The 22,144-nt window shown below is 50.1% G+C and overlaps 2 protein-coding genes across 2 annotated transcripts in view; both read left to right on the top strand.

Annotated features, from left to right (window-relative positions):
- LOC122543548 (uncharacterized) overlaps window positions 1-22,144 on the top strand; it is a 398,874-nt gene that overhangs the window by 27,298 nt on the left and 349,432 nt on the right. The window lies entirely within an intron of this gene.
- Window positions 3,843-9,521, top strand: LOC148144609 (uncharacterized). The gene is made up of 2 exons (XM_087974938.1): window positions 3,843-3,929; window positions 7,436-9,521. Exon 2 carries the CDS (start codon window positions 7,815-7,817, stop codon window positions 8,376-8,378), a length of 564 nt encoding a protein of 187 aa, XP_087831064.1. The 5' UTR covers window positions 3,843-3,929; window positions 7,436-7,814; the 3' UTR covers window positions 8,379-9,521.

Raw genomic sequence — 22,144 nt, 5'->3', positions numbered from 1 at the left:
ATTTCATTCCACACACGAACCACTCTCTGTGTAAACCTGTTCCTCCTTGTTTTGTTTTTAAATCTTCATGTTCTCACCTTAAAAATATGTCCCCTAGTCTTGAAGTCCCTCAGCCCAGGGAAAAGATCCCTGACATTCAACTTATCTATACTCCCCATGAGTTTATAAATCTCTATGATGAGGAGTCATCTGGAATTGAAACATTAGCTTGCCCTCTCTGCGGGGACGCTGCCTGACCCGCTGTGATCTCCAGCACTTGTTGTTTTCAGGACAGATTCCAGCATCTGCAGCAATGCGCTCCTAAAGTTTGTACCCAATTGGCTAGCTCTCCCAGACCCCATGAGATTTAAACTTACTCAACAATCCAGCATGCAGTAGTCAATAAAGTTTTCACCACCCACCTCTTTCAGTGCCCATGGGCAGCATGGTGGATCAGTGGTTAGCACTGCTGCCTCATACCTCCATGGACCCAGGTTCGAATCCAGCCTCGGGGTGACTATCGGTGTGAAGTTTGCACATGATCCCCCCCTGGAGTCTGTGTGGCTTTCCTCCCGTAATCAAAAGACGTGCATGGTGTATTGGCCACGCTAAACTGACCAATAGTGTCCAGGAGAAAATCAGGACTGGAGATCAGAGTCAAAAAGTGTGGTGCTGGAAAAGCACAGCCAGTCAGGCAGCATCCGAGGAGAAGGAAAGTTTTAATGCTTTGAGTATAAGTTTTTCATCCGGAATATGGGGGAGCCCCAAGGGGGCTGAGAGAAAAATAGGAGTGGGTTAGGGCTGGGGGAAAGGTAACTGGGAATGCAATAGGTAGGTGGAGATGGGGGTTGATGTTGATATGTCAGAGTGGAGTGGTTAGGTGGGGAAGAAGATGGACAGGTAGGACGGATCAAGATGGTGGTGGCAAATTGGAGGGTTGGGTCTGGGATAAAGTGGGGGGAGGGGAGGGGAGGAAACTGGTGAAATCAACATTGATCCCATGTGGTTAGAAGGGCCCAAGGTGAAAGGTGAGGCATTCTTCCTCCAATTTTGCAGAGGGGTCCGCGGCCTTACATGTCCTTGGCAGAGTGGGAGGGGGAGTTGAAGTGTTCGGCCACAGGACGGTGGCGTTGTTTAGTGCGGGTGTCCCAGAGATGTTCTCTGAAACATTCTGCAAGTTGGTGTCCTATCTCCCCAATGTAAAGGAGACCATATCAAGACACAGTAGGTGACTTGTGTGGAAATACAGGTAAATCTATGTCGGATGTGGAAGGATCCTTTGGGGCCTTGCACGCAGGTGAGGGGGGAGTTGTGGGCGCAGGATTTGCACTTCGTGTGGTGGCAGGGAAAGGTGCTTAGAGTGGAAGATGGGTTGGTGGGGGTCGTGGACCTAATAAAGGAGTTGTGGAGGGAATGGTCTCTGTGGAATGCAGATAGGGATGGGAGGAATATATATCTCTGGTGGTGGGGTCTGTTTGTCCCTAGTGGAAATGGTGTCGGATGATGCATTATATCCAGAGGTTGTTGGGGTTGAAGGTGAGGGGTACTGTCCTTGTTGTGATTGGAGGGGTAGGGTTCAAGGGCGGATGTGCAGGAAGTGGACGATAAGTGCTGAAGGGCATCGTCGACCACTTGGGAGGAGAAATTGCAGTCCTTGAAGAAGGAGTCCATCTAGGATATTCGATGATGGAATTGGTCCTTCTTAGAGTAGATGCAGTGGAGGCGGATGAACTGGGAGTAAGGGATAGCGTTTCTAGAGGCGGCAGGTTGAGAAGAAGCACAGTCCAGGTAGATGTGGGAGTCGGAGGGTTTGAAGTTGTTGTCTGTGTTGAGTCTGTCAGCAGAAATGGAGATAGAAAGGTCCAGGAAGAGATGGTCAAGGATAACTTGAGGTCAGAGTGGAAGATGTTAGTAAAGTTGATGAACTGTTCAACCTTCTCGTCGGAGTACGAGGCAGTGTTCATCGATGCCATGGAGGAAAAGGTGGGGGATGGTGCTGCTGTAACTGTGTTAGATGGACTGTTCTATGTACCCAAAGAAGAGGGAGGCATAGCTGGGACCCATGTGGATGTCCATGGCTGCCTCTCTGATTTGGAGGAAGCGGAAGAATTTGAAGGAGAAAATGTTGAGGATGAGGACCAGTTCAGCCAATCAAATGAGTGTGTTAGTGGAAGGATACTGGTTAGGTCGGCGGGAGAGGAAGAAACAGAGGGCTTGGAGGCCTGCGCCATGGCGGATGGATGTGTACAGGAACTGCTTGTCCATGGTGACACTGAGGCATTGGGGGACCAGGGAAACAAAAGTAATGGAGGAGGTGGAGGGCATAGATGGTGTCCCAAACGTATGTGGGGAGATCCTGAACCAAGGGGGACAGGATGGCATCATGGGTGTGCAGGTTAGGATGGATTGGCCATGCTAAATTATCCATAGTGCCCAAGGATGTGCAAGTTAGGGTGGATAGGCTATGCTAAATTACCCATAGCGCCCAGGGATGTGCAGGTTAGGATAGATTGGCTATGCTAAATTACCCATAGTGCCCAGGGATGTGCAGGTTAGGGTGGATTGGCCGTGCTAAATTACCCATAGTGCCCAGGGATGTGTAGGTTAGGGTGGATTGGCTGTGCTAAATTACCCATAGTGCCCAGGGATGTGCAGGTTAGGGTGGATTGGCCATGCTAAATTACCCATAGTGCCCAGGGATGTGTAGGTTAGGGTGGATTGGCCGTGCTAAATTACCCATAGTGCCCAGGGATGTGCAGGTTAGGGTGGATTGGCCGTGCTAAATTACCCATAGTGCCCAGGGATGTGTAGGTTAGGGTGGATTGGCTGTGCTAAATTACCCATAGTGCCCAGGGATGTGCAGGTTAGGGTGGATTGGCCGTGCTAAATTACCCATAGTGCCCAGGGATGTGCAGGTTAGGGTGGATTGGCCATGCTAAATTACCCATAGTGCCCAGGGATGTGTAGGTTAGGGTGGATTGGCCATGCTAAATTACCCATAGTGCCCAGGGATGTGCAGGTTAGGGTGGATTGGCCATGCTAAATTACCCATAGTGCCCAGGGATGTGTAGGTTAGGGTGGATTGGCCGTGCTAAATTACCCATAGTGCCCAGGGATGTGCAGGTTAGGGTGGATTGGCCATGCTAAATTACCCATAGTGCCCAGGGATGTGTAGGTTAGGGTGGATTGGCCGTGCTAAATTACCCATAGTGCCCAGGGATGTGCAGGTTAGGGTGGATTGGCCATGCTAAATTACCCATAGTGCCCAGGGATGTGTAGGTTAGGGTGGATTGGCCGTGCTAAATTACCCATAGTGCCCAGGGATGTGTAGGTTAGGGTGGATTGGCCGTGCTAAATTACCCATAGTGCCCAGGGATGTGCAGGTTAGGGTGGATTGGCCGTGCTAAATTACCCATAGTGCCCAGGGATGTGCAGGTTAGGGTGGATTGGCTGTGCTAAATTACCCATAGTGCCCAGGGATGTCTAAATTAGGTGCATCAGTCAGGGATAAATGTAGACCAATAGGGGTAGAGGAAATGGTCTGGTTGGGTTACCGTTCGGAGGGTCGGTGTGGACTCGTTGGGCCCTAGTGGGCCTGCTCCCACACTATAGGGATTCTATGAGGGGAACAGATAATTGCAAACCGCGTTGTCCACCCGGACCGCTGCAGGAAAGCGCAGGCGCAGTGCGAGCCGGCCGTCCGGAGCAGGCGCAGTGCGGGGGCCCGCTGTCGGCTTCGCCCCGCCCCGCCCCGCCCCGCCCCCTCGCGCCACCGGTGACGTCACAACGCGGAAGTGGCCCTGTCAGTTCGAGTGAAACTCCCTTCCTCTGGGCAACTCCTCATCCCGGGGGCGCGCGGGGCTGGGGCTGGGGCTGGGGCTGGGGCTGGGGCTGGTTCACTTGTAGCAACTGGAGTGAATCCAGGGAGGGAGCAGGCTCTGCAAACTCAGGTACGTGTCTTAGTTACCCGGGTGAGGGAGATTGGGAAGGGGGTGGACGTAGACATCTTTTGTGTTGTTATTTTTAAAATGCACCCGCTTCCCGCAAATAAATGTAAGATCAGTAAATGCAATATTTCTCAGTGCAGCCGGCTGCGACGGTTTTGCACCCTCTCCTCTTCCTCCGCCTTGGCTCCAGCACCTTCGGCTTCCTTCCCCCATCCGCCCCACCCCGAGGCGTTGATGCTTCCGAGCTGACCCTCAGAAGTTCGGTTTGTTTTCCTCCATTCTTTTCCGGTTGTCTTTTGTTGGGTTTTGAAAACTTTTTCGCCCAAACGTCTCATTGAGTCCAGGAGTTGGGAGGTAATGTTATGGCTGTAACCGGACGTTGATTAGGAATATTGTGTGCAATTCTGGTCTACCTCCGATCGGCCTCCAAACCCACCCCATCCACCTGGACACCCCGCCCTCGATCTCTTCATAAGCCAACTGCCGCCGCGACATTAACCGCCTCAACCTCTCCACCCCACTCACCCACTCCAACCTCTCACCCTCGGAGCGCGCAGCCCTCCACTCCCTCCGTTCCAACCCCAACCTCACTATCAAACCGGCAGACACGGGAGACGCGGTAGTAGTTTGGCGCACCGACCTTTACACCGCTGAGGCTAAACGCCAGCTCGCGGACACCTCCTCTTACTGCCCCCTTGACCATGACCCCACCTCCCACCACCAAACCATCATCTCCCAGACCATCCAGAACCTCATCACCTCAGGGGACCTCCCATCCACCGCCTCCAACCTCATAGTCCCACAACCCCGCACCGCCCGCTTCTACCTCCTGCCCAAAATCCACAAACCTGACTGCCCCGGACGACCCATTGTCTCAGTCTGCTCCTGCCCCACCGAACTCATCTCTGCATACCTCGACACGGTCCTGTCCCCCTTAGTCCAAGAACTCCCCACCTATGTTTGGGACACCACCCACGACCTCCACCTCCTCCATGATTTTCACTTCCCTGGTCCCCAAAGCCTTATCTTCACCATGGACATCCAGGCCCTGTACACCTCCATCCCCCATCACGAAGGACTTAAAGCCCTCCGCTTCTTCCTTTCCCGCCGTACCAACCAGTACCCTTTCACTGACACCCTCCTTCGACTGACTGAACTAGTCCTCACTCTGAACAACTTCTCTTTCCAATCCTCCCACTTCCGCCAAACCAAAGGAGTAGCCATGGGCACCCACATGGGCCCCAGCAATGCCTGCCTCTTTGTAGGATATGTGGAACAGTCCATCTTCCGCAGCTACACTGGCACCACCCCCCACCTTTTCCTCCGCTACATCGTTGACTGTATCGGTGCTGCCTCATGCTCCCACGAGGAAGTTGAACAGTTCATCCACTTTACCAACACCTTCCACCCCGACCTCAAATTTACCTGGACCGTCTCGGACTCCTCCCTCCCCTTCCTAGACCTTACCATTTCTAACTCGGGCGACCAAATCACCACGGACATTCACTATAAACTGACCGACTCCCACAGCTACCTAGACTACACCTCCTCCCACCCTGCCCCCTGTAAAAACGCCATCCCATATTCCGAATTCCTTCGTCTCCGCCGCATCTGCTCCCAGGAGGACCAGTTCCAATACCGTACAACCCAGATGGCCGCCTCCTTCAAAGACCGCAATTTCCCCCCCAACGTGGTCGACGATGCTCTCCACCACATCTCCTCCACTTCCCGCCCCTTCACTCGCCACCAGGACAGAACCCCACTGGTCCTCACCTACCATCCCACCAACCTCCATATACATCGTATCATCCGTCGTCATTTCTGCCACCTCTAAACGGACCTCACCACCAGGGATATATTTCCCTCCCCTCCCCTATCAGCGTTCCGAAAAGACCACTCCCTCCGTGACTTCCTCGTCAGGTCCACACCCCCCCCCCCCCCACCAACCCAACCTCCACTCACGGCACCTTCCCCTGCAACCGCAAGAAATGCAAAACTTGCGCCCACACCTCCCCCCTGACCTCCCTACAAGGCCCCAAGGGATCCTTCCATATCCGCCACAAATTCACCTGCACCTCCACACACATCATTTACTGCACCCAATGTGGCCTCCTCTATATTCGGGAGACGAGCCGCCTACTTGCGGAACGTTTCAGAGAACACCTCTGGGACACCCGGACCAACCAACCCAACCACCCCGTGGCTCAACACTTCAACACCCCCCTCCCACTCCACCAAGGACATGCATGTCCATGGACTCCTCCAGCGCCAGACCATAGCAACACGACAGCTGGAGGAAGAGCGCCTCATCTTCCGCCTCGGAACCCTCTAACCACAAGGGATGAACTCAGATTTCTCCAGTTTCTTCATTTCCCCTCCCTCCATCTTGTCTCAGTCCCAACCCTCGAACTCAGCACCACCTTCCTAACCTGCAATCTTCTTCCTGACCTCTCCGCCCCCCACCCCCCTCTCCGGCCTATCACCCTCACCTTAACCTCCTTCCACCTATCGCATTTCCAACGCCCCTCCCCCACGTCCCTCCTCCCTACCTTTTTATCTTAGCCTGCTGAACACACTTTCCTCATTCCTGAAGAAGGGCTCATGCCCGAAACATCGATTCTCCTGATCCTTGGATGCTGCCTGACCTGCTGCGCTTTTCCAGCAACACATTTTCAGCTACTTCCAATCGGAAGAATTGTTGTGAAACTTGAAAGGGCTCAGGAAAGATTTACAAGCATTTTGCCAGGGTTTGAGCGGAATAGGGTGGATTTGTTTTCTCTAGCGTGCCAGAGGCTGAGGGGTGACTTTGTATACGTTTATATAATAATGATGGGTATGGATAGGGTAAATAGACAAGATCTTTTCCCTGAGATGGAGGAGTCCAGAACTAGACAGAAATAGATTTAAGGTGAAGTGGGAGGGGATGAAGATTAAAAAGGAACCTAAGGGGCAATGATTAAAAGGTATCGGATATGAATACCCATATGAATAGGAAGGATTTAGAGGGACATGGACCAAGTGTTGATGTGGGCCACTAACGTTTGCCATGTCTGTATGTTCAGGTTCTCTCTGGTGTCAGTATCAATGCCTTGATGTCTCATTACTAGCTCCTACCCCCCCCAGCCTGCCCCGAGACATTAACCATTTTACGTCTGGTTGTTTCTCAAGAAGTTGCATGCAGGTTCATCCTGAATTTACACTTTCTTTCACTTCCCAAAATCAGACATGCTCACTCTTAGCAGTATCCCAATGTTGTAATATTAACTTTTGTGTGGAGTTATCCAAAATTCAAAGAGATGTCAGTTTTGACGTTTTTGCTTTTCTGCCCGTGTAAGAACCTGAGGAGAGTTGGTTAGAGTAGTGCGAGAATACAGGAGGACAGAGAGAGTGGGATGGTGCTTTCAATTTTGTGGAAGAACAAAAAAACATGTTTCATAGAAAGGAGAATTGCTTGTTATGAAAGTCTACTCTGGATGAACAGTGATGACTTTCGTAACCTCTTTTTACAGAGTTTTTGAAGATCTGAAGACGGAAATTTCAAACTCAATGGATGAAGGACTTATGCCCGAAACACTGTCTCTCCTGCTCCTCAGATGCTGCTGACCTGCTGCACTTTTTGACTCTGACTCTCCAGCATCTGCAGTCCTCACTTTCACATCAATGTCTGACAGTCGTTCAATCCATCGGGACTGCAACAATTTTCGACTGATTCTATGAGAAGGAGCAAAGCTTTTTGGTTCTTGCTTTTCAGCATCAGTAAGACTCTGTAGACGCCCTCCTCTTGCACCACACTGAGTGTGGAGCCTGAAACAATTATACAGCCTGGAAAGAGGAGTTCACAGGGGTGAGGAGCTGTACACGCGTTTGTGTGCGGCTGAAGCTTTGGCCATGGAGAAACCTGAGGAATCCCGCCCTGTGGAGAAACCGTGGAAGTGTGGCGACTGTGGGAAAGGCTTCCGGGTCCCATCTGCCCTGGAGACCCATCGGCGCAGTCACACCGGGGAGAGGCCGTTCTCCTGCCCAGAGTGTGACAGGGCCTTCGCTCATTCCTCCCACCTGCTGGCCCACCAGCGGGTCCACACTAGGGATTGGCGGTCCATCTGCCCTGTGTGTGGGAAGGGCTTTATCCAAGCCTCCCACCTCGTGGCCCACAGTCGGGTCCACACGGGTGAGAGGCCATTCATCTGCTCTGAGTGCGGCAAGGGCTTCGCCCACTCCTCCCACCTCGTGGCCCACCGGCGGGTCCACACTGGGGAGAGACCATTCGCCTGCTCGGAGTGCGGGAAGGCCTTCACCCAGGCCTCCCACCTCCGGACGCACTGGCGGCTCCACACGGGGGAGAAGCCGTTTGCCTGCCCGGAGTGCGGCAAGGCGTTCAGCGACCAGTCATCCCTGCGCAGCCACCAGCGGCTCCACACCCGGGAGATTCCTGGACAGAGCACTGGTGAGTGAACAGGAAACAAAAGCAGTCGAAACGTTTAGGGTTGCCAAGAGGTGAGGAATGAAATACAGTGCAAGAGATTCAGGTTTTTTCTTTAAATGCCTATTCACAGCGTTGATGAAGGAAGCACATGCAAAGGTGTTATTGACAGGTCAAGCAGGTTGGAAACAGGCGAGGTAGGAGTTTATTGAAGGAAAACCTGTCCAACCTAGCAGCAACAATGGAAAAGCAGCATTGAGAGAGACTGCAGAATCCCAGAGGCACAGAAGAATTTGGGGACATGATAAAATTAGCATAAAGGTGCCACAAGGGATTAAGGCAGAAAATGACTGACTTTATATTCCACTCCCTTAACACAAATGACAATCTCTTTCTCCATTTGTCAGTAGTATTGAGGAGACCACCAGATTTGGTTTCTTTACTTAAATAATGTAAATACATTTTGAAGTGGTTCAGAGCTAATTTACTCACCTTATAATTGGGGACAATGGGATGTCGGGCTGGGCTTGTATCAGTTAGAGCTGAGAAGAATCCGATGATCTGATGGAGGTGTATAACATCCCGAGAGGACTTAACAATGTGAATGTACAAACCCCTTCGTTCCAGAGACTAGAAATGAGTGGACACAGTTAACAAATAGGTGGCCTCTCGTTTAAGATAGGAGAGTTTTGTTTTTCTCTCAGGGGTTCCCGAGTCTTTGGCATTCAGTCCTTTAGAGACCAGCATGGGGCTGGTGGTACAATGCTTAGCGCTGCTGCCTCACGTCATCAGGTACCCTGGTTCATTTCCACTCTTGAGCAACTCAGTGTGTCACTTTTTTCATGCCCCCCCCCCCCCCCGTCTGTGTGGGTTTCCTCCGGGTGCTCTGGTTTCCTCCCACAGTCCAAATGATATGTGGGTTATGGTGGATGGGCCGTGGGAAATGCAGGGTTACAGGGATGAGGTAGCAAAGTGGCCCTGGGTGGAACGGTCAGTGTTGACCCGATGGGGTGAATAGCCTGCTTGCATGCTGGAAGGACTCTGGAACTGCCTGAAGCCTGTAACTGACCAGATGACACGTGGACACTTTCCTTACACTGCTTTTATTCAAGCCTGCAGAGCCATTTCCAGAAGACTGCAACAAACTCCCCATATAATAAAATACATCAGTTTGATATACTGTTGTGTTATTTTAAGAGCAGTTTACATTCAATCAATAGTATACGTTTGTTTTATGGTTACTGACATTCAATTACATTAGTGGTTCTGGTTATTTATTTTGTCGTACATTATCGTATTCAACCAACTACAGCATCTAGACATTTGTCTAATTACAATGTTCAATGTCAACACAGTACGTGTTTATTGTTATGACCGTTATCTTGAACACTGACAACAAAGAGGAGGTCACAAGTCAAAGTTCCTTATTTGTCCCTACATTGTCAAGGTTTTGCTTTGTCGAATGTCTTCCTGGCTTTTTGCAGTTAGTACCCTATTTTCTGCCCTTGTCAACAATTTCCCTTCCAAGGGTCTACTGAGGATTTCATGAGAAACCTCAGAGTGTGGTGAGACTGTGGAACTCATTACCATACTGAGTGGTTGGGGTGAAAGCCATTACAACGAAGGGTACACCAGCCAAAACAAACAAACCAGACTCTCAACGCAGTGAAATTAAAACATGTAATGTTTTCTCAACTGTTCTTAATCAGACTTGATGATGAACAGATTCCCCCACTGTCTCATAGACAGAGATTTAGGGGGTAAATTAGAAAAGAAAAAAAAAATTACCCATTCAATCAAACAGTTTTCAATAATGGATCACCAAGCCTTTGTGCAATCCTTAGACAATGAGTTGTTCACAGGCACATAACCGTACATCTAATTTCAAAGTCACTGCTGAACGTGAATGGACGGCCCAAAGTATTCAGCTATTTCTTACAGACTGGGACTCGTTCCCAGAAAGAGCCAACAATTCTTTAACTGGACAGAAAGAACTAGAGAGAGAAGCTCCCAGGCTCAGTGAACAGCAGTGCGCATTGGAAGCAAATTTGGGGGTGGGGGCAAGGAAACAGAGTGCAGTGCAGCAGAAAATCAAAAAAAGCCCACCGATTCTCCCACCACACCCACTCTCAGAATGGGCAGGAGATTGACTCCTGGGGTGACTCATAGCAGCATCACTGGTGGAATCCGGTGCCTTTGTAAATTGCAGGACGACGTGAACTTCCGCTGGCACTTGGGGCAGGCGACCGGCTTCTTGTCCCTGTGGACCCGCCGATGCCTCAGCAGGCGCTAGGAACGCATGAAGCATTTACTGCACTCAGCGCAGCTGAAGGGCCTCTCCCTGGTGTGAACCTGCGGGGGGTCAGCAGGTTTGAGGCCTGGGTAAAGCTGTTCCCGCACTCGGGACAGCTGAAGGCCCTCTCCTCGGTGTGGACCCCTGCTGGTGAGTCAGCAGGACGGAGGAATCACCGAAAACCTTCCCACACTCGGCAGGGAATGGCTGCTCGCTGGTGTGGACCAGCAGATTTAAGGAATTGCTAAAGGCCTTCCCACAATCAAGAGCAGCTGAAGGGCCTCTCCCCCCTGTGGACCCACCGGTGGGTCAGCAGGTCAGAGGAATTGCTGAAGTCTTCCCGCACGCAGGGCAGGGGAAGGGCCTCTCGCTGGGTTGGACCTGCTGGTGCCTCAGCAGAACAGAGGAAGCGCTGAAGGCTTTCTTGCACTTGGGGCAGGGGAAGGGCCTCTCCCCTGTGCGGAGCCGTTGGTGGGCCATGAGGTTGGAGGAGCGGATAAATCCCGTCCCACACCCGGGGCAGGAGAACAGCCTCTCCCCAGTGTGGGCCCGCCGGTGCATCTGGAGGTGGGAGGGGTGGATAAAGCCTTTCCCCAGTGTGACTGCGGCGATGAGTCTCCAAGGCAGATGGGATATGGAAACCTTTCCCGCAGTCACCACACTTCCATGGTTTCTCCACAGGGTGGGATTCCTTGGGTTTCTCCATGGGTAAAGCTTTAGCCGCACACAAATGCGTGTACAGTCCCTGCCTGCCATGAATTCCTTTTCCCAGTCTATATAGGGGCAGCACGGTGGCTCAGTGGTTAGCACAGCTGCCTCACAGCACCAGGGATCTGGGTTCAATTCTACCCATGGGTGACTGTCTATGAGAGTTTGCACATTCTCCCTGTGTCTGTGTGTGTTTCCTCCCACAGTTCAAAGATATGCAAGTTAGGTGGATTGGCAATGCTAAATTGCTCCTCGTGTCAGGGGATGTCAGGGTGGATTAGCTATGGGAAATGCAAGGTTACAGGGATAGGGTGGGAGGGGTGAGTCTAGGTGGGATGCTCTTTGGAGAGTCGGTGTGAACTTGTTGGGGCGAATGGCCTGTTTCCACAAGTGGGCGGCACAGTGGTTAGCACTGCTGCCTCACAGCGCCAGAGACCCGGGTTCAATTCCCGCCTCAGGCGACTGACTGTGTGGAGTTCGCACGTTCTCCCCGTGTCTGCGTGGGTTTCCTCCGGGTGCTCCGGTTTCCTCCCACAGTCCAAAGATGTGCAGGTTAGGTGAATTGGCTATGCTAAATTGCCCGTAGTGTTAGGTAAGGGGCAAATGTAGGGGTATGGGTGGGTTGCGCTTCGGCGGGTTGGTGTGGACTTGATGGGCCGAAGGGCCTGTTTCCACACTAAGTAATCTAATAACTGTTTCAGGTTTCAGGCTCCACGCTCAGTGTGAGGATTCAAAATTTGAAACCACCAGCCCTTGATCGCTACTGACACATTTGAATCATGTTAAGTAACCTTCTGAGTTGGATTTGCCATGCTAAATTACCCATAGAGTCCAGGGATGTGTAGGTTAGGGTGGATTGGCCATGGGAAACAAACAGTAGTGGGGCTGGGTGTGGGTGGGATGCTCTTCGGAGGGTCAGTATGGACTTGTGGGCCAAATGGTCTGCCCCCACACTGTGGGGATTCTGTGACAACACTCCCCCTCCCCCGTCCACTCCATGGAAGGAGCCTTTTACCTGCATCTACCGTGTCAAGCCCCTTTCAGAATTCTAATGTTTTCAATAAAATCACTTCTGGTTCTCAGTGTCATAGGGTCATAAAGCACGGAAACAGACCTTTCGGTCCAACTCGTCCATGCTGACCAGGGTTCTCAAACCAAACTTGCTTGTGTTTGGCCCATATCCCTTAAAGCCTTTCCACTCGTGTACCCATCCAAACGTCTTTTCAATTGTGTGACTGTACCTGCGTCAACCACTTCCTCACTCACAAACCATCCTGTTTAAAACAAAAAGTTGCCCCTCAGATCCCTTTAAAATCTCTTTCCTCTCACCTTAAAAAAATGCCCCCTAATTTTGAACACCCCAGCTAAGGAAGAGACCTTTGCCATTCACCTTACCTACACCCCTCCTTGTTTTATAAATCTCAATTAGGTCACCCCTCAACCTCCTACGTTCGTGAAAAAAGTCCCAGCCTTTCCCTGCAACTCAAACCCTCCAGTCCTGGCAACATCCTGGTAAAATCTTTTCCGAACCCTCTCTAGTAGTATTCTTCCTATGACAGGGCGACCAGAACTGTACTCAGTACTGTAAAAGTGGTCTCAGCAACATCCTGGGAAAACCTCAACATGATGTCTCAACTCCTATACTCAGTGGTGTGAACAATGAAGGCAAGTGTGCTAAACAACTTCTTAACCACCCTGTCTCCCAGTGATGTAACTTTGAAAGAGCTACGTACGTGAACCCCACCCCCCTCCCCGCCCAGGTCTCTCTCTGTTCTACAAGATGACCCTGGGCCCTACCATTAACTGTACAAGTCCTGACCTTGCTTGTTTTACCAAAACTGAAAATGTGTTGCTGGAAAAGCGCAGCAGGTCAGGTAGCATCCAGGGAACAGGAGAATCAATGTTTCAGGCATAAGCCCTTCTTCAGGAATGAGGAAAGTTTGTCCAGCAGGCTAAGATAAAAGGGACTTGGGGGAGGGGTGTCGGAAATGTGATAGGTGGAAAGAGGTCAAGGTGAGGGTGATAGGTCAGACTGGGGTGGGGGCGGAGAGGTCAGGAAGAAGATTGCAGGTTAGGAAGGCGGTGCTGAATTCGATGGATTTGACTGAGACAAGGTGGGGGGAGGGGAAATGAGGAAACTGGTGAAATCCGAGTTCATCCCTTGTGGTTCGAGGGTTCCTAGGCGGAAGATGAGGCGCTCTTCCTCCAACCGTCGTTTTGTTGTGGTCTGGCAATGGAGGAGTCCAAAGACTTGCATATCCTTGGTGGAGTGGGAGTGGGAGGGGGAGTTGAAATGTTGAGCCACAGGGTGGTTGGGTTGGTTGGTCCGGGTGTCCCAGAGGTATTCTCTGAAACGCTCCGCCAGTAGCCGGCCTGTCTCCCCAATATAGAGGAGGCCACATCGGGTGCAGAGGATGCAATAGATGATGTGTGTGGAGGTGCAGGTGAATCTGTGGTGGATATGGAAGTTACCTTTGGGGCCTTGGAGGGAGGTGAGGGGGGAGGTGTGGGCGCAAGTCTTGCACCTCCTGCGGTTGCAGGGGAAGGTGCTGGGAGTGGAGGTTGGGTTGGTTGCGGGTGTGGATCTGACGAGGGAGTCACGGAGGGAGTGGTCTTTACGGAATGCTGATAGGGGAGGGGAGGGAAATATATCCTTGGTGGTTGGGTCCGTTTGGAGGTGGCGGAAATGACGGCGGATGATGCGCTGTACATGGAGATTGGTGGGGTGGTAGGTGAGGACCAGTGGGGTTCTGTCCTGGTGGCGGTTGGAGGGGCGGGGCTCAAGGGCGGAGGAGCGGGAAGTGGAAGAGATGCGGTGGAGGGCATCGTCGACCACGTCGGGGGGGAAATTGCGGTCCTTGAAGAAGGAGGCCATCTGGGTTGTGCGTTTTTGGAACTGGTCCTCCTGGGAGCAGATGCGGCGGAGTCGAAGGAATTGGGAGAATGGGATGACGTTTTTACAGGGGGCAGGATGGGAGGAGGTGTAGTCCAGGTAGCTGTGGGAGTCGGTCGGTTTGTCCGTGTTGATTCGGTCGCCTGAGGTAGAAATAGAAAGGTCGAGGAAGGGGAGGGAGGAATCTGAGACTGTCCAGGTGAATTTGAGGTCGGGGTGGAAGGTGTTGGTGAAGTGGATGAACTGTTCAACGTCCTCGTGGGAGCACGAGGCGGTGCCGATACAGTCATCGATGTAGCGGAGGAAAAGGTTGGGGGTGGGGCCAGTGTAGTTGCGGAAAATGGATTGTTCCACATATCCTATGAAGAGGCAGGCATAGCTGGGGCCCATGCGGGTGCCCATGGCTACTCCTTTCGTTTGGAGGAAGTGGGAGGATTGGAAAGAGAAGTTGTTCAGGGTGAGGACCAGTTCAGTCAGTCGAAGGAGGGTGTCAGTGGAAGGGTACTGGTTGGTACGGCGGGAAAGAAAGAAGCGGAGGGCTTTGAGTCCTTCGTGATGGGGGATGGAGGTGTACAGGGACTGGATGTCCATGGTGAAAATAAGGCGTTAGGGACCGGGGAAGCGAAAATCATGGAGCAGGTGGAGGGCGTGGGTGGTGTCCCTAACGTAGGTGGGGAGTTCTTGGACTAAGGGGGACAGGACGGTGTCAAGGTATGCGGAGATGAGTTCGGTGGGGCAGGAGCAGGCGGAGACAATGGGTCGGCTGGGGCAGTCAGGTTTGTGGATTTTGGGCAGGAGGTAGAAGCGGGTGGTGCGGAGTTGTGGGACTATGAGGTTGGAGGCGGTGGATGGGAGATCCCCTGAGGTGATGAGGTTCTGGATGGTCTGGGAGATGATGGTTTGGTGGTGGAGGTGGGGTCATGGTCAAGGGGGCAGTAGGAGGAGGTATCTGCGAGCTGGCGTTTGGCCTCAGCGGTGTACAGGTCGGTGCGCCAAACTACTACTGCGCCTCCCTTGTCAGCTGGTTTGATGGTGAGGTTGGGGTTGGAACGGAGGGAGTGGAGGGCTGCGCGTTCCGAGGGTGAGAGGTTGAAGTGGGTGGGAGGGGTGGGGGAGTTCAGGTGGCGGTTAATATCGCGGCGGCAGTTGGCTATGAAGAGGTCGAGGGCAGGTAGGAGGCCAGCACGGGGTGTCCAGGTGGATGGGGTGTGTTGGAGGCGGGAGAAGGGGTTGTCAGAGGGTGGGCGAGAGTCTTGGTTAAAGAAGTAGGCACGGAGGTGAAGGCGGCGGAAGAATTGTTCGATGTCACGCCGCGTGTTGAACTCATTAATCCGAGAGCGTAGGGGAATGAAGGTGAGGCCTCTGCTGAGGACTGATCTTTCATCCTCAGAGAGGGGTAGGTCTTACCAAAATGCAACCCCGAACATTTATCCATACCTCTCTCAGACACACAGACACCTCCCACATGCACCCTCTCACAGGCTTATACGCCATACACTCACACTTTACCAAGCATCCAAACACGCACTCCCTTATGCTCATTCTCACGCACAAACTCACATGCACACAGACACACAGGTCTATGGGGTGAATTTCCATTTATAGTCAGAGATGTACAACACTGAAACAGACCCTTTGGTCCAATTCATCTATGCTGACCAATTATCCTAGCTTAACCTTATCTCGAGTAGGTTGGGATGGCTGGTCGGCATAGACAAGTTGGACAGAAGGGTCTATTTCTGTACTGTACATCTCTGACTCCAAATCTCAGAGGAAAGGATGAGACTTGTGCACTGGAGCATAGGCGGTTGAGAGGTGACCATATCAAACTTTATAAAATCATGAGGGTATAGATGAGGTGAATGGCGAGTGTCCTTTCCCTAGGATGGAGGTTTCAAGATTAGGGAGCAAATGTGAAGGTAAGAGGAGAAAGATTTTAAAAAGACATAAGGGGCACCTTTTTTTTCTTTTTACAGAGTGGCTTGTGTATGGAAAGAGTGTCCAGAGGCAATGGTAGATGCAGGTACAATTACAACATTTAAAAGACAGTGTTGTGGTTCTGTTCGCCGAGCTAGGAATTTGTGTTGCAGACGTTTTGTCCCCTATCTAGGTGACATCCGCAGTGCTTGGGAGCCTCCTGTGATCTTTCCTCCGGCATTTTTAGTGGTTTGTTTCTGCCACTTCTGGTTGTCAGTTCCAGCTGTCTGCTGAAGTGGTTGGTATATAGAATCTGTGGATGAGTGCCATGCCTCTAGGAATGCCCTGGCTGTTCTCTGTTTGGCTTGTCCTATAAAAGTAGGGTCGTCCCAGTTGAACTCATGTTGGATACGGATCGTTAGCTGTCTTCCTGTTTGTCCTATGTAGTGTTTTGTGCAGTCCTTGCATGGGATTTTGTACACTACGTTGGTTTTGCTCATGCTGGGTATTGGGTCCTTTGTCCTGGTGAGTTGTTGTCTGAGAGTGGCTGTTGGTTTGTGTTCTATTATAGTCCTATTGGTCATAGTAGTCTGGCTGTCAGTTCAGAAATGTTCTTGATGTATGGTAACGTGGCTAGTCCTTTGGGTTGTGGCATGTCCACATTCCGTTGTCTTTCCCTTAGGCATCTGTTGATGAAATTGCGGGGGTATCCGTTTTTGGCGAATACATTGTATAGGTGTTCTTCTTCCTCTTTTTGCAGTTCTGGTGTGCTGCAGTGTGTTGTGGACCTTTTGAACAGTGTCTTGATGCAACTTCTTTTGTGTGTGTTGGGGTGGTTGCATTCGTAGTTCATCAACAATTTCGCAATTTCATCAACAGATGCCTAAGGGAAAGACAACGGAATGTGGACATGCCACAACCCAAAGGACTAGCCACGTTACCATACATCAAGAACATTTTTGAACTGACAGCCAGACTACTACGACCACTAGGACTCATAATAGCACACAAACCAACAGCCACACTCAGACAAAACTCACCAGGACAAAGGACCCGATACCCAGCATGAGCAAAACCAACATAGTGTACAAAATCCCATGCAAGGATTGCACAAAACACTACATAGGACAAACAGGAAGGCAGCTAACGATCCGCATCCATGAACACCAACTCGCCATGAAACGACATGACTAGCTATCCTTAGTAGCCACACACACAGATGACAAGCAACATGAGTTCAACTTTGACAACACTACTATTATAGGACAAGCCAAACAGAGAACAGCCAGGGAATTCCTAGAGGCATGGCACTCATCCACAGATTCTATCAACAAACACATCGACCTGGACCCAATATACCGGTCACTGCAGCGGACAGCTGGAACTGACAACCGGAAGCGGCAGAGACAAACCACTATAAATGCCGGAGGAAAGATCACAGAAGCGCTTCACAGGAGGCTCCCAAGCACTGCGGATGTCACCTAGACAGGGGACAAAACGTCTGCAACACAAATTCCCAGCTCGGCGAACAGAACCACAACAACGAGCACCCGAGCTACAAATCTTCTCCCAAACTTTGAATTTAAAAGACATTTTAGATAAGTACATGAATAGGAAAGTTTCAGAGGGATATGGGCCAAACATTTGCAGGTGGGACTAGTTTAATTTGAGAACATACTCAGCACGCACTAGTTGAACTGAAGGGTCTGTTTCTGTGCTGTCTGACTCTGTAACTGTTCTGTACTGGTCTTAAAACCATTTTCTTGCCTTCCCCCATAAACATCCACTTCTTTGCTGTTCAAAAATTAGATGAACTCAGCCTTGAATATATTAAATATCCCTGTAACTGCAGGAAGACATCCCCACTTCTGAACACAATTCCTCTTGCTAATATACCACTTGCCTTGCTCATTGCTTGCTGTACCTGTCTGACAACTGGCACTGACTGGTGTAGAAGGATACTGAGGCCCCTTTGTACATCCACATGTCATTCCTGAAGGGCTCGTGCCCGAAATGTCAATTCTCCTGCTCCTCAGATGCTTCCTGACTTGCTGTGCTTTTGTATCGTCACACTTTTCGACTCTGATCTCCAGCATCTGCTGTCCTCACTTTCTCCACACCCCAATATGTCACTATTTAAACAATACACCTCCTTTCTGCGTTTTTTCACAGCAAAGGCTATAATTTCACATTGTGGTACTGCACTTACCACGTCTTTGCCAACTGAGACACAGACCTGGACCAACTTTTCCAGAGTCTGTCCTCTCCCCGGATTCACTCCCTTTCCTTTCAGTTATTCAAGTTAACAATTGAACCCTGGAATGGAAAACGGAAGGGTGAGAAAAGAGAGTGCCGTACTCACAGATGTTGGACAGAGGAAGGAAGTTGCAGTCTGGGGTGAAGCTCAATCTTCATTCAGAGAGAGAGGAGCAGGAGCAGTTTCAGAAGCTCATGGTCCAACTTCTGCATTCAGACAATAGCAGGGCTCTGATTGGCAGGAGGACAAGACTACTTCTGGTCCTCCACAACACCTCATTGGCCCATGGAAAGACGGTGGCACGTTTCTGCAGGCACAAATGAGCATGTGCAATGCTTGCTGACACCGAGGGGCATGCTCAGTCGAGATGCTCGTGTTAACTGTCAGATTTTAATTGTCCAAATGCCAATAGGAGAGAAAAATGCTGGACACACAATTTTTTTTCCCCTGCAGCTCGACACTTTATTCTTTTTGCATTTTGTCTGGCTGCTCAACTTTTGTATGTCTTTTAGGGGCGACATGGTGGCTCAGTGGTTAGCACTGATGCCTCACAGCACCAGGGTCCCAGGTTTGATTCCAGCCTCGGGCAACTGTTTGTGGAGTTTTCACATTCTCCCCATGTCTGGGTGCTTTGGTTTCCTCCCACAGTCCAAAGATGTGCAGGTCAGGTGAATTGGCCATGCTAAATTGCCCATAGTGTTAGGTGCATCATTCGAAGGGAAATGGGTCTGGGTGGGTTACTCTTCGGAGGGTCGCTGTGGACTGGTTGGGCCGAAGGGCCTGTTTCCACACTGTAGGGAATCTAATCTAATCTAAAAACAATTATCCTCAGGGTACGGAGTCCGAAGCTAGAGGGACATAGGTTTAGGGTAAGAGGGGAAAGATTTAAAGGAGACCTAAAGGGCAACTTTCTCATGCAGAGGGTGGTGCGTGTATTGAACAAAGTTATGGAGGCTGTTAAACTTACAGTTAAAAGGCATCTGTATATGAATAGGAAGGATTTTGAGGGATATAGGCCAAGTGCTGGCGAACGGGCCGAGATTAATTTAGAATATCTGATTGGCACAGACTGAAGAATTTGTTTCCATACTCTACAACTCTATGACTGTATTTTTACATTGTCAGAACCAAATTCACAAGACCATTCACCCCTTACAGCCTGTCCTGAGCTGCGGCCTAACTGTGCATATTACAATGCAAGTTCCAGAAAGATGTCTGCAACTTTTTGAAAAAAAAATGCTTTCAGACTTCAACAATGTTTCTGAATATATCATAACTATTCTCAATTTTAAAAAAGCAGCCATTTCTCGTGCACCCCCACCACCCACCATCTCCCAGCTCCAACACTTTGAGCCAAAGGTCCTCCAGCATGTGTTTGCCCTGGATCACAGCATCCAGAGCCTCCCACCTTCTAGGAATCAAGAGACAAGTCCCACCCTGCCCTCTCCAGTGTGTGTTGTGTAACTGCTTCATCGTTTCTCGGAGCTGAGCAGAGGCTGATAGCCAAGTTCGGTAACCATTGTGGATGGCCTCAACCGGGACTTGGGTTCGCATCACACTACAGATGACCCAAATACAGTACACTATATACTCACATCCACGCACACACCCTCTCACAGGCTTATACTCCATCACAAACGCACACTTTACCAAGCATGGACACACACACAAACACACTCTCTTACTCGCATTCACATGCACAAAGTCAGGTGCGTGCGCACACACACTCACTCTGTCAAACAAACACACAAAAGTCTATAGGCTGAATTTGCAGATTTTGCTCAATCCATGTAATATTCTATATATTCCTACTTTGGAAATAGAACCAGTCTGACTCAAGATTGGGATACAGACTCTAACCTCACATCTTTCATGCATTGTCCAACCTGAGATGTCACCTCTTTTTCTAAAACCTTAAGTGACCTTGAGAATGTGACCGAAAAGTCGTTCTGGGATTTATGTATTAATGAACTGAAACCTCTAGGTTTGTTCAATATATCATTTCAGTTGCATGATGCTGTAATCTTTTGCAACAAATTCTATGTCTTATGATCCTGGTCCACAGCTACCTGATGAAGGTGCAGCGCTCTGAAAGCTCGTCCTTCCAAATGAACCTGTTGGACTATAACCTGATGTTGTGAGATTTTTTAAATTAGTTACTCGTGAATACAGCCTACACCTCCCACTGCTGCCAGTAAACTTTAAAATGCCGATGAAACGATTAACCTGCAGTCCTGAAAAATATACAATTTCTAACGATACTAGCTAATCATTCACTGTTCCTTCTGAGACACGACATTGGAACCTTTGTGCAAGAGGCTGAAAGAAAGAGTCATAGAGATGAACAGCATGGAAACAGACCCTTCGGTCCAACCCATCCATGCCAACCAGATATTCCAACCCAATCTAGTCCCACCTGCCAACACATGGCCCATATCCCTCCAAACTTTTCGTATTCATATACCCATCCAAATGCCTCTTAAATGTTGCAATTGTACCAGTCTCCAACACTTCCTCTGGCAGCTCATTCCATACACGTACCACCCTCTGCGAAAAAGTTGCCCCTTAGGTCTCTTTAAATCTTTCCCCCTCACCCTAAATCTATACCCTCTAGTTTTGGACTCCCCGACCCCAGGGAAAAGACTTTGCCTATTTACCCTATCCATGCCCCTCAATTTTGTAAACCGCTATAAAGGTCACCCCTCAGCCTCCGACACTCCAGGGAAAACAGCCCAAACCGGTCTCTCTATAGCTCAAATCCTCCAACCCTGGCAATATCCTTGTAAATCTTTTCTGAACCCTTTCAAGTTTTACAACATCTTTCTGATAGGAAGGAAACCAGAATTGCACACAATATTCCAACAGTGGCCTAACCAATGTCCTGTACAGCCGCAACATGATCTCCCAACTCCTGTACTTAATATTCTGACCAATAAAGAACAGCAAACCAAACACCTTCTTCACTATCCTATCTACCTGTGACTCCACTTTAAAGGAGCTATGAACCTGCACTCGAAGGTCTCTTTGTTCAGCAACACTCCCTAGGACCTTACCATTAAGTGTATAAGTCCTGATATGATTTGCTTTCCCAAAATGCAGCACCTCGCATTTATCTGAATTAAACTCCATCTGCCACTTCTCAGCCCATTGGCCCACCTGTTGTAATCTGAGGTAACCCTCTTCGCTGTCCACTACACCTCCAATTTTGGTGTCGTGCTACTTACTAACTGTACCTCTTATACTCGCATCCAAATTATTTACAAAAATGACAAAAAGTAGAGGACCCTGCACCGATCCTTGTGGCACTCCACTGGTCACAGGCCTCCAGTCTGAAAAACAACCCTCCACCACCACCCTCTGTCTTCTACCTTTGAGCCAGTTCTGTATCCAAATGGCTAGCTCTCCCTATATCCCATGAGATCTAACCTTGCTAATCAGTCTCCCATGGGGAACCTTGTAGAATGCCTTACTGAAGTTCATATAGATCACATATGGACTGCCCTCATGCACTCTTCCCTCATCAATCCTCTTTGTTACTTCCTCAAAAAACTCAAGTTTGTGAGACATGATTTCCCACACACAAAGCCACGTTGACTATCCCTAATCAGTCCTTGCCTTTCCAAATACATGTACATCCTGTCCCTCAGGATTCCCTCCAACCACTTGCCCACCACCGACATCAGGCTCACTGGTGTATAGTTCCCTGGTTTGTCTTTACCACCCTTCTTAA

The sequence above is a fragment of the Chiloscyllium plagiosum genome, unplaced genomic scaffold (assembly GCF_037043375.1).
Source record: "Chiloscyllium plagiosum isolate Xiang-an unplaced genomic scaffold, Cpla_swu_hap1 HiC_scaffold_27, whole genome shotgun sequence".
In the NCBI taxonomy this organism is placed as follows: domain Eukaryota; kingdom Metazoa; phylum Chordata; class Chondrichthyes; order Orectolobiformes; family Hemiscylliidae; genus Chiloscyllium; species Chiloscyllium plagiosum.
Note: the sequence above shows the minus strand (reverse complement) of the source record. Positions and strands in the feature narration are given on the sequence as shown.